At 38.3% G+C, this 12,381-nt stretch overlaps 1 protein-coding gene across 1 annotated transcript in view; it reads right to left on the reverse strand.

The window, feature by feature from the left end:
* Nucleotides 1–12,381, reverse strand: part of CDS1 (CDP-diacylglycerol synthase 1) — a 70,875-nt gene that overhangs the window by 27,882 nt on the left and 30,612 nt on the right. The window contains exons 4-5 of the mRNA XM_015079532.3: nucleotides 11,331–11,428; nucleotides 7,918–8,057 (exon numbers count right to left, since the gene is read on the reverse strand). Coding sequence (XP_014935018.2) covers nucleotides 7,918–8,057; nucleotides 11,331–11,428 — 238 coding nt within the window. The remainder of the gene's footprint in view (nucleotides 1–7,917; nucleotides 8,058–11,330; nucleotides 11,429–12,381) is intronic.

A 12,381-nucleotide genomic window follows, 5' to 3' on the forward strand; every position in this document is an offset into this window, starting at 1 on the left:
AGATGTGTACATCCTGTTGTCTAGTATATCAAAGAGTTCCCAGGTAGTTAGGGAGATCCAATTACCCAAAAGACTGGAGACAAATATATTCAAAAAGAAAATGAATGAGATTTCTAAACGAGTCAGGAGAAGTAAAGGAGAAAAAAGGCATTAAAAAGCCCATAAAGATGAGATTGAGGCAATTTCAGAAAAATGGACAATCAAAAAATATTTATTGAACAGTGAAGATATGCCAGATACAAAAAAATATATATAAAATGAATATGACCAGCACTCCCATTCAAGGAGTTCAGTCAGAATCTAACTGAAGAGACAGAAATCATAATAAAGTTGTTTCTAAAATTTACTGTTGCTGATTAACCAATTCAATACATGTAGTCCTTAATTCAAAAAACAGACATTAAGATGGACCCAGGATTAAATATTGGAGCTTAATGACTCTTTCTCACTCTTTCATGTGGCCATATTTTTCAAAACATTTCAAATATCATGTTACGTGAAATCAGAAGCCCACTGCATTATGTGGCCCATATTGAGACATTAGACTCTGACTGAGTTGTTTTTCAAAAGTTTTAAATGAATCTGTATTGTAGAAACTGTCACGCAAACCAACCATTATATTAGCTTAGACAAAGAAAGTTTTCTATCATCTATATGTTGAGTTTAAGGTGTAGAACAACACTGGCATGTGCACAGATTCTGTCTTTAACTCAAAAACTGTAAATGGTTTTGGAGGTAGAGTCCTCTGTGAACAGTTGTTTGTGATGTCTTTCTAAAGATTTCATCAACACCCTTTGAGATAATTAGATATCTAGGATGTCTGGGGAAAAAATTCTTAATTATACATTAACTTTAGCCATGATTTAATTTTACAAGTCTACTGATGTTCTTGAATTCAAAGTATTATGTTCCAGTCACACCTTCTCCTTTAGGGTTTTTTTATAGATCAAAATACAAGCATACACGCATACATTTCAAGCAAAAAAAGTACTAGAAATAACATGCATATCACTGGTCAGCTAAAGAGATGTTACAGTGATGATATTAAGAGTCAAACATCTTAAGGTTATTCACTCATCACTATTTACATAATCACATGGCTGCTCTGGTTCCTAAAGAGCCCCAAATCCAAATGACCAAGAGCTTTTTAAAAATGTGTTTAGACCCTAGAGAAAATGTTTTTTCTATTACTTTCAGCCTTGCTGATTTTTTTCTTCGCTACCAATCAAATTCATTTTACAACAAAATTATCTAAATGTCAGAATGACTTTCTGGGTCTTTGTCAGTGAGTTGCTTTGTATGATATTAGACAGGTCATTTAGTCTCATGGGCCTTGGTGAGGGGGTCAGACCTGGAGATACCTACATTCTATTTTAATAACATTCAGTATCAATGAAATAGCTTGGGCTGCATCCGCTGTTTAAATCTGCTAAGACCTACACCTTCCAAAGCCATTTGATCACTGAAGAACTAAAATTCTAATAGGACTCCTTTGAATATTTTTTTACAAAAAGAATTCCAAAGATTTTCACAGCATAATCTGAGAAAAAAGTACACATTCTCAACATAGCATGCTTTCTATTTCCTCACTCCTGTTTTAAAGTCAAATTCCCTTTGCTAGACTAAGCCCAAGAATGTTGTTAACTACTTCAAGAATCACCAATAAGGCCTCAAGATGTGGCAAGCAAAACACAGACGCTGAAAATATATCTATAAGAAGCACTGGGTGTGAATGTCCATGTTCCCGGCCTCTTGACCATTCATCCAAAAAGTATGTATTGAGAACATAAATGCCAGGCCTTGCACTAGGCACTGGGCATTTAAAAAATAAGAGAGACACAAAGTAGGTTGTTTATGTTATAACAGGACCACATCTAGGCCACACGTAAAATGATAATAGATACAGAATACTATGCATGATTTATATTAGAAGTTTTATCATTTAACACAGCAACTCCTAGGTTACTACAAGGTTGCATTAGGAAACTACATTCATAAAACTGTAATAATGTCAATATCCTGGTGTGATATTGTACTTTAGTTTTGCAAAATATTACCATTGCTGGCAACTGGGCAAAGTGTATAAGGGATAGCTCTTATCACTTCCTACAACTACATGTAAACAGGTGGTTATCTCAACAAAAAGTACATTTTCAGCCAATAATTTGGGATACAAAAGCAATTTTTCATAGACTGTTATAAAGAGCAGTTTGGGGGCACCTGGATGGCTCAGTGGGTTGAGCATCTGACTTCAGCTCAGGTCATAATCTCGCGGTTCTGGAGTTCAGTCCCCACATCGGGCTCTGTGCTGACGGCTCAGAGCCTGGCACCTGCTTCAGATTGTGTCTCCCTCTCTCTCTGCACCTCCCCTGCTCGCACTCTGTCTCTCTCTCTCTTTTCAATGTTTATTTATTTTTGAGAGAGAGAGAGAGACAGTGTGTGAGCAGGGGAGGAACAGAGAGAGAGGGAGTCACAGAACTTGAAGCAGGCTCCAGGCTCTGAGCCGTCAGCACATAGCCTGACATGCGGCTCGAACTCACGAACCGTGAGATTATGACCTGAGCTAAAATCGGATGCTCAACCCACTGAGCCACCCAAGCACCCCCCCGTCAAAAATAAACATTAAAAAAAATAAAGAGCAGTTTGTTTCTAAGAATAGTCCACAGTTATTTTTATTTTTTAATATATAACCAACCCTCTTAGTATTTAAGTTTTTTATGTTTATTTATTTTTGTGTGTGAGAGAGAGAGAACACGAGCAGGGAAAGGGCAGAGAGAGGGGGGTACAGAGGATCTGAAGCAGGCTCTGTGCTGACAGCAGAGAGCCTGATGTGAGACTCGAATTCACAAACCATGAGATCATGACCTGAGCTAAAGTTGGATGCTTAACTGACTGAGCCACCCAGGAACCTCCAACCCTCTTAGTATTAAATACAAACTCAGGCCCTCCTTATATTTAGCATGAATTACAGTACCAGTTTCCTGTCTGGTCATCCTGTTAATGTCTCCCAACTCATCCTTCACTACACTACAGATCTAGTTATATCATCTCTTAATTTAAAATTCTCCATTGGTTTCTTAGGGATAAAGTCCAAATCCTTCCCATGATACACAAGGCTTCTCAAGATGTGGCTCCTTCCCACCTCCTTTCCAACCTTTAATGCCTGCCAGCGGCCCAGAACATACAATCCTCTCTCATTTCCAACCTTTGCACCTTTCCTCTGCCTAGAATGCCCTTTTCCTCTATTCACCTAGCAAACGTCTGCTTGTTCTTTACTATTCATGACACTTGTCATCTCTTCTCAAAGGCCTTCTATGGTCTCCAGCAGAGTAAAGTCCTCCTTATCCTTCATACTCTTCGAGGTCCCTGTCCACATTTCAGCAATGGACTAGGGGAGTCATGTCTCACCAGTTTCAAGACCCAGAAGGCATGCTATCAACCTCCTTTCCCTCTGTATATCCTCAACACCATTTGTGGTACCTAGGATTTGGAAAGCACTCATATGTTTGCTGAAAAAATGGCTTTTGATGAGTTTTTATGATTCTAATAGCCTAAAACAGCAAGCGGTAAGCTATTTCTATGGCAGAAATTAAGTCAGAAAAAAAAGGAAGAAATACTGATTTTTCTTTAGAAAAGTAGAGTCGGAAAGTTTAGCATATGAAGCAAACAATTACTAAAAATTAAGAGCTAAATAAAACAAAGAAAATAAATTACATTGTCTTTACCCACTCAATGGAGAAGTTATTCTGAAGTATTAGTTATAGCAAACCACAAAGGGAAAGTAAGAAAAGGAAACAGTAGTCACCTTATTTTATGACATTCTACCTCAGATTTGCTGTACACACATCAATACAGATGTAACTGCAGATATGAAAAAACTGGATTCAGATGTGCTGATATAAAACCATGCACAAACTGCATTAAGTGGAAAAAAACAGGTAGGTAATAACCTGTTCTCATTTGTATAAAAAAAAGAGTGTGGAGAGGATATAAACATATAAGCTTTAATACTTAGAAAATGTCTGCAAAAGTACTGGCCACCTTCTGGAGACATTCTGGAGATTGTAAATAAGGCTCTGAGGCAGGAGGGAGATTTCACTGAATACTGAGCCCAACATTGATTGTGGAGAGAAAAGAAAAGAAGAGAAAAGAAAAGAAAATTACAGTGAAAACCCAGAGAGCAAAGAGAACTGAAGAAACATTAAGAAAAATAGAAGAGAAATGGCTACAAAATTTTGAAGCTGGAAAACAGACTTGATAAATTTTAGCAGACCTGAGAAATCAGGGACTAGCAGTATTTTCCAGAAAAAAGTAAACAGAGATCTTTCAGTAGAAGGCAAAGGTAAGGCCTAGACTTCTAGACTATAGTGCTAAGTACCAGTCAACTAATAACAAGTGCAAGCCCCAGCAGAAGCAGTCAGCTGTGACAATGAAAATATTTTTAGAAATGTATGAACATAAAACATTTAGCATCTATGAACATTTCACAGGAAATTATTGGAGGCCATGCTTCAGCAAAATAAGGGTGTCAACTCAGAAACTGGAAGATGTGAAATATAAGAAATGAGAAGGCCAAATCATGAGGACACCTAGGCAGTAGGCCCACAAGCAGACAGTCCAGACAAGACCAGACTACAGAGGTTTCTAGGACAGAGGTCTTGAGGAAAAAAGGAGATTGATACACTGATTTGTGTGAACATTTGTAAAAACTACCAATAGGCATGGAACAAACTCAAAAGAATTAAGGATTCCTATACAGAAATGTATAGATGTGGAAAAGAGATTTGTGTGAACATTTGTAAAAACTACCAATAGGCATGGAACAGACCCAAAAGAAATATTAAGGATTCCTATACAGAAATTTATCGATGTGCTGGGGCACCTGGGTTGCTCAGCTGATTAAGTATCCGACTTTGGCCTAGGTCACGACCTCACAGTTCCTGAGTGCGAGCCCCAAATCGGGCTCTGTGCTAAGAGCTCAGAGCCTGGAGACTGTTTCAGATTCTGTCTGTCTGTCTCTCTCTCTGCCCCTCCTCTACTCATGCTATCTCTATCTCTCAAAAATAAATAAACACACACAAAAAAAGAAATTTATAGATGTGGAAAAGAGAAGATGAAGCAGTTCTAAGTTTAAGAAAAACAAAAAGTTGTATAAGAATGGAAATGTACGGGCTCTGTGCTGACAGCACGGAGCCTGCTTAGGATTCTCTCTCTCCCTCTCTTTCTGCCCCTCCCCCACTCATGCATGCTCTTGCTCTCTCCCCCTCAAAATAAAAATAAATAAACTTAAAAAATGTAAACAATGGCAATAAAAAACAGTATGGAGAAGAGAGAAAGGTTATAAGAGGTAGTTAATAGGTAATGCCTAATATAAATTAAGAAATGGGCATATTAGAAAAAAAAATAATCTGTAAGTGATGGGGTACAGGGTTGTGGTCTACACTGTGTTTTTGAAATTGATTTTTTAACTGACATACACTGATACAAATGATTTCTATTTTCATTAATCATCATTTTGTTATTCAGTAATTACAAGACTGATATTATGAAATAATGTGAATTTGTTGGGTTCAGCAGCAGAAGCCACTATGGACACTTTTTGCTAATATGGTTTTTAAAATTTAAAATACCAATAAAGTCTTGCCAGTCTAAATACAAAGTAAAAAGGCACTGTATTCTTTGCTCTTGTAGCAGTAAAGAATCTATCCCCAAATCCAACTTACATTTAACAGTGTAAATCAAATCTGTTAGTTTGATAAGTGAGATAAACTACTCAAAGTTCCTTCCAAGAAAAAAATGTCACAAATGTGCTTTGGTAAACATAGAATCGGAGTCAATGTTTTTCTATCCAAATTCTACCTGTTTTCAGTCATCATTAATTTCTCTATTATCATGATTCTTGTAAACTGATTCGAATTTAAAATTGAATGACTGGGGCGCCTGGGTGGCTCAGTCGGTTGAGCGTCCGACTTCGCTCAGGTCACGATCTCATGGTCCATGGGTTCGAGCCCTGCATCAGGCTCTGTGCTGACAGCTCAGAGCCTGGAGCCTGCTTCAGATTCTGTGTCTCCCTCTCTCTCTGGCCCTCCCCCTGTTCATGCTCTGTCTCTCTCTGTCTCAAAAATAAATAAATGTTAAAAAAAAAAATTAAAAAAAAATAAAATTGAATGACTACCTAAAATGAGTAATTTCTCTTGCCCATGAAAGAAAAGAAATGCTTTTCAATATCCTCTTTCAGGCATGTACTTTCTTTAGATGTATCAGTAACAATTTTTAAAAATAAAGTAACAGAAAACTGGACTAAGCAAAAACAAACAAACAAACCCACCAAAAAAAACCCTGAATGTAAAAGAGTAATAAAACTCTTTACAAAATGTAGGTTCCTCCCATCCCAAAAATGATTCTCTAAAAACTACTATTCTCATTTCAGACTGTTTCACTTTCTGGGTTTCTAGATCCAGAAACAAAATCAAGTCCAGGGTCTGAAGAAGGCTTTATTAAAGCAAGAGCATCATGCAAAACAGCACAAAAACTGAATACAATGACATACTTCTAAAGGACTGGACATACTTCTCCATACACTCTTCATATTTCTAGTTTAATGAGAAATGAAGAGTCATCCGTATTGTATTCAGTTTCCAAAACTGTGCTAATAAGAAAAGAATTTATTGAAAAACTTGTAAGAGCTAAAGTAAAAACTCAAAGTTCATATCCTCCTTTAAGAAGAAAGTAATGATAACAACAACAAATATTTAAATAGTGCCAGGTATTGTTCTAAGTGCTTTACAAAGAAATTGAGGTACAGATAAATTAATTAAATTTCCCAATGTTTATTTAGCTAGTAAGTAGTAGAGTCAAGACTCACATTGGCAAGCTGACTTTTAAAAAGTACATATCTGGGGCACCTGGGTGGCTCAGTTGGCTGAGCATCTGACTTTGGCTCAGGTCACATGATCTCACATTTTGCAAGTTCGAGCCCCTGCGTAGGGCTGTGTGCTCACAGCTCAGAGCCTGGAACTTGCTTCGGGTTCTGTGTCTCCCTCCCTCTCTGCCTCTTTCCCACTCACACTCTGTCCCTCTTAAAACTAAATAGACATTAAAAAAATTGTTTTGGGGCACCTGGGTGGCTCAGTCGGTTAAGCGTCCGACTTCAGCTCAGGTCATGATCTTGCAGTCCATGAGTTCAAGCCCCGCATTGGGCTCTGTGCTGACAGCTCAGAGCCTGGAGCCTGTTTTGGATTCTGTGTCTCCCTCTCTCTGACCCTCCCCCGTTCATGCTCTGTCTCTCTCTGTCTCAAAAATAAATAAATGTTAAAAAAAATTGTTTTAATAAAAATAAAAAGTACATATCTAAATCAAGTTTTTAGAATTTTTTTATGATTGATAAACTTTTATTAAAGAAATACCTGTTAATTCTAATTTTATCCTAGTATCTAATTCTTAATCTAAAATCTTAAAAACAAATGGTACAGTGTACTATAAACAAATATGTATATATCATATATATACATATGATATATATATATACATGTATAGAAAGAATATATAATAAACCATGTCAGTAAAACTAAATACCACAATACTATATAAATAAAGCAATATATATGTAAAAGTTTCTTTGTAAATCATACTTGGTTAACAATAAATCCATGTATTTAAAAGTTTGCTACAATTTCCAAAGAAAATTTTCAAATATGTGGAGTATTAAGCAAGTAGGTCCTTTTTTTAAATCACCATGAAGGAGTAATTGCTGTTTAAGACCATGATGAAAGCAACAGCTTTTTATACATGGAACAAATAAAAATGGAACTGGATTAAAATGTAACAAATAGAAGATGTCATAAATTCAAATAACGTAAGTAAAAATAAGCATGTAATATATATCAGCTACATACCAATACGGACTATTTTCCTTACCTGCCAGATAGAGGGCAAATGATATAAATCTATGGTAGCGAATGAGGAACTGAAGTTGCTCTTCTCTTTGAACAAATGTAGCAAAATAATCGGCTACGGTCTCTCCATAGAAAAAGTAGTTTACACACAGTAGAAAGTACCTATAATTGAAACACAATTAGCTTTTTCATATTTGAAGCCTTTTTTTCCCCTCTCAAACTCAGCAAAACTATTCTCTATATTTTCATGATGTCACAAAGATCAAAAACTAAGTTCAGGGCACAGGTTCAGGATATTCCACCAAAACATTTTTTTCCTCTTTTAAACTTAATTTCAAATGTGTCAGTCAACAAGTTTACTGAATACAGCTCACGCCTCTACTTAGCTCAAAATCTAGTGCCAGAGATTGGGAAACAATGTAAAAAATACTATGCATACCCAAATACACACACACACACACAGACGCACACAGATAAACACACACACATGCACGCAGATACACACACACACACAGTATTTTATAATGAAAATCCACTTTCAACTAACTATTCACAGCTCTAAAGCTTTTTAATAGTGGAGATTCTAAGCCAAATTCCCACCTGCCCTGAGGAGGAAATCAATAGGGAAAGCAGGAAGAGGCAATTCAACCTCTGACCCATCCTCACTGCATTACGCATATTGGTGTCTTTCTCCCCCTCCTCCATGTTCCAGATGGACTCCAGATGCACACGGATTCTTTTTTTCAATTTTAATGTTTTTTCATTTTTTGAGAGAAAGATGGAGACAGAGTGCAAGGCGGGTAGGGGCAGAGAGGGAGACAGAATTTGAAGCAGTCTCCAGGCTCTGAGCTGTCAGCACAGAGCCCGATGCATGGCTCAAACCCACTAACTGCAAGATCGTGACCTGAGCAGAAGCTGGATTCTTAACCGACTGAGTCACCCAGGCGCCCCCAGTTGCACAGTGATTCTTAAGAGGAAGTAGTGGGGGATAGAAGCAGGCAGCAGGTAAAAATCTCTAAGAGAAACTTTTTTTTTTTAACATTCATTTATTTTTGAGAGAGACAGACAGACAGAGCATCAGCAGGGGAGGAGCAGAGAGAGAGAGACGCAGAATCTGAAGCAGGCTCCAGGTTCTGAGCTGTCAGCACAGAGCCTGACGCGGGGCTCAAACTCACAAACCGTGAGATCATGACCTGAGCCGAAGTTGGATGCTTAACTGACTGACCCAGGCAGCCCTCTAAGAGAAACTTCTTAAAACTGCGTAAATCAGGGGCGCCTGGGTGGCTCAGTCGGTTAAGCGGCCGACTTCACCTCAGGTCATGATCTCACGGTCCGTGAGTTCAAGCCCCACGTCAGGCTCTGTGCTGACAGCTCAGAGCCTGGAGCCTGTTTCAGATTCTGTGCCTCCCTCTCTCTCTGACCCTCCCCTGTTCATGCTCTCTGTCTCAAAAATAAATAAACATTAAAAAAAAAATTAAAAAAAAAAACTGTGTAAATCACCCGTCCCTCCACCCAATTCTGATATATCCCTCCCCCCCAGGGAAAGGAGAACCCATGAGAATTGACTGATGGCACTTGTGTGAGCCAGGAAAGAAGGCTGGGAAGCACCGCTTCAGAGTTCCTCCATGCCTCATCCTTTGAAGGGCCGAGTCCTACTCGGCCAGGAGAGCAGAGGAGGAAAGGAGCGATTTCCCTCTGGTCCTCATGGATGGAATTAGACCCCACAGTTTTCAAAGTAAAGTACTGTATTCCCATTTCTATCAGCTGCATTACCATTTTTCTATTCTCCTACAATGGAAACTGTCTTTGACTCCTCCATCAAGCTATCAAGGCCTGCCCTAGTCCACCAACCCAACTTTTCCCCCATTATTCTGCTCAAGAAGGCCAGGAATGTCTTTGCCTCTGTGGCATGTTCCTCCTAGTCCCTCATCTAGAACTTGATAGGTGATGCTTCCCCACTGCGGAGCACTCTTCTCTATCCAAAACTTGTCTTTATTTCAAGTGATAGTTTGTTTCTCACCTTCTCCATAAATACTTCTGCAATCACTGGAGCCCATCCTGACCTATGTCTTTTTTTCTTAGAATTGATCAATCCTGCATGGTTCAGCATTTAATTATTCTCCAACTACTTAATCTAACATTTCCCATACATTTTGCCCTTCGTGAAGAAACTTGCCATAAGGAAAAATTAGAAACTGTTTTTTGACTACTCTAAACCCCAAAGGTGATACATCTGTTTTCTTAAGACACTGGACCCTCTGGCTGATACTAATCAAACAGCTATATTCAAAGGCATGGTCAATTTGGTTCATTATGAACTATTATATTATCATGTTTCCTTCCTGGTCAAGGTCTTGATAATTGAGAATTATAACTGAAAAGTTATAAAAAGATATATTAAACTTTAAATATTAAAATCGCATGCCTTTTTTTAAACTAAGTTTTACATGCATGTTACATATACAGTATTTCAAGTGCTGGTAACTGCTGGTGCCATTTACAAGACTGCCTTACACACTGCTCCTCAGAGAGTATTACTCTTCTAACAACCCTCCCTGTAGCAGGTCACCAGCCAGGGGCCTGAAGACAAGATCAAACCAGGAACAACAAAGGTAGGAGCTGCCTCTCCTCTAACTGCCCCCAGGGCCTACAAGGAGGTGGGCCAGCTTTGCAGTAGTGGGGAAGGAAGGGTGGGGGGGGGGGACAGACATTCATCAAGGGCTTTCTTCCCCATGAATAAACCACTGACCACTCAACAAAACAGAAAACACAACTATTTTCATATCTCATCTTTCACTCTCTGCAGAAATAATCTAATTCTGTGTGTGCTCTCATTTCAACTGAGGCAAAAGAAAGCAAAAGATTACACATATTTCTAACATTTTACAAAACGAAACTTTATTAAAATTGTAACTATAAAGGATATAAAAAGGTGTCCAATACAATGTTTTTTAAAGAAGACAACAGCGCAGGGGCACCTGGGTGGCTCAGTTGGTTAAGTCCGACTTCGGCTGAGGTCATTATCGCACAGTTCGTGACTTCAAGTCCCACACTGGGCTCTCTGCTGTCAGTGCAGAGCCTGTTTGGATCCTCTGTCTCCCTCTCTCTCTGCCCCTCCCCAGTTCTCACATGCTCTCTCTCTCAAAAATAAACATTAAAAAATGTTTAAAAAAAAGAGGTCAATAGTGTATACATTCAAATATAAAGTATCTCTACAAAGACTGAAAGATGAGATATGAAAATAGTAGTGTTAGAAAAGGAGAGTTAAAGGTGATTTTCTTCTTATCAAAATCCAATTGCATTATTTTTATTTATCTTTCTCCAAAAATCAATCTATAAGGTCAACTGTGTGATACTGACTCATCAGGGTGCTTCCTTTAAAAACTTTAGAAAAGAACCAGATTTTCACATCTGAAACAGTTTTAAGTTACTTACCAGCTCAATGTTCTAAACCATGGCAGGTCATAAGAACGATAGACTCTATAACCTATAGTGATAATTTCATGGAAGCATTTCACTTGGATGCCTAGTACCTGAAACCAAGAGAACACATTAACATACATTTCTTAGTGTTTACATTTGTGCTTAATCATTTAATAAGTCATTTCTTATGTCATATGTGTTTAAAAAAATCTTTAGCCTGCCCAGTTTTAATTATTCTAAATGTCAGTAGCAAAAATTCAGTAAGTCAATGTCTCTAAAATCAAGCGATATTTCAAAGGGGTAAGCAAATGAAAGTTTATCCAAAACATGAAAGCTCCATCCTGGGGTAGGAGGTCGCACTGTAGCTTAAAGTTTGAGGGATACAGTCTTGTTGGTCATGGTTGATTAGGCTTTATCTCTCATTACTACTTCATTTCTTGAGTTCATCTGTACTAAGATGGACAATCTTTTCGTCCATTTTGTTTCTTGAGTTACCCTAGAAAAAGGATCATATGTGGAAGTTTGCATTTATTGATTTACTTAGAGAGCCCGTGCATGGGGGGCTGGGGGGGAGGGGCAGAGAGAGAGAATCCCAAACAGGTTCCGCACCGTCAGTGCAGAGCCTAACGTGGCTCTAATTCATGAACTGTGAGATCATGACCTGAGCCAAAATCAAGAGTCAAATGGTTAACCAACTGAGCCACCCAGGCGCCCCTGTATATATTTATTTTTAACCATACATCCTGGTATGCCTTCCAAGGATAAAGACATGGTCAAAACGAATGACTGTAATTAAAACATCTTCACCCTGTCACCTAGCAGGGTTTGGGCATGGTCTTTTCATTCTTCCAGCTGTGCCAACTCTCACAAAGCCAGCTGCATATCTGTCTGATACATCTAAGTGGAGTTACACTGGCAAATTATAAATAGCCTTCTACATTTGCAGCCACTTCACCCGGTCAATTGATTCTATGCAATTCTGTTTACACAGTGTTCTTTATACATTCCTAACAAATTGTTTTATATTTATGAATCCTTTTTTGATGGTCTACTTAGTAGTCCT

Source organism: Acinonyx jubatus, chromosome B1 (assembly GCF_027475565.1).
Source record: "Acinonyx jubatus isolate Ajub_Pintada_27869175 chromosome B1, VMU_Ajub_asm_v1.0, whole genome shotgun sequence".
In the NCBI taxonomy this organism is placed as follows: domain Eukaryota; kingdom Metazoa; phylum Chordata; class Mammalia; order Carnivora; family Felidae; genus Acinonyx; species Acinonyx jubatus.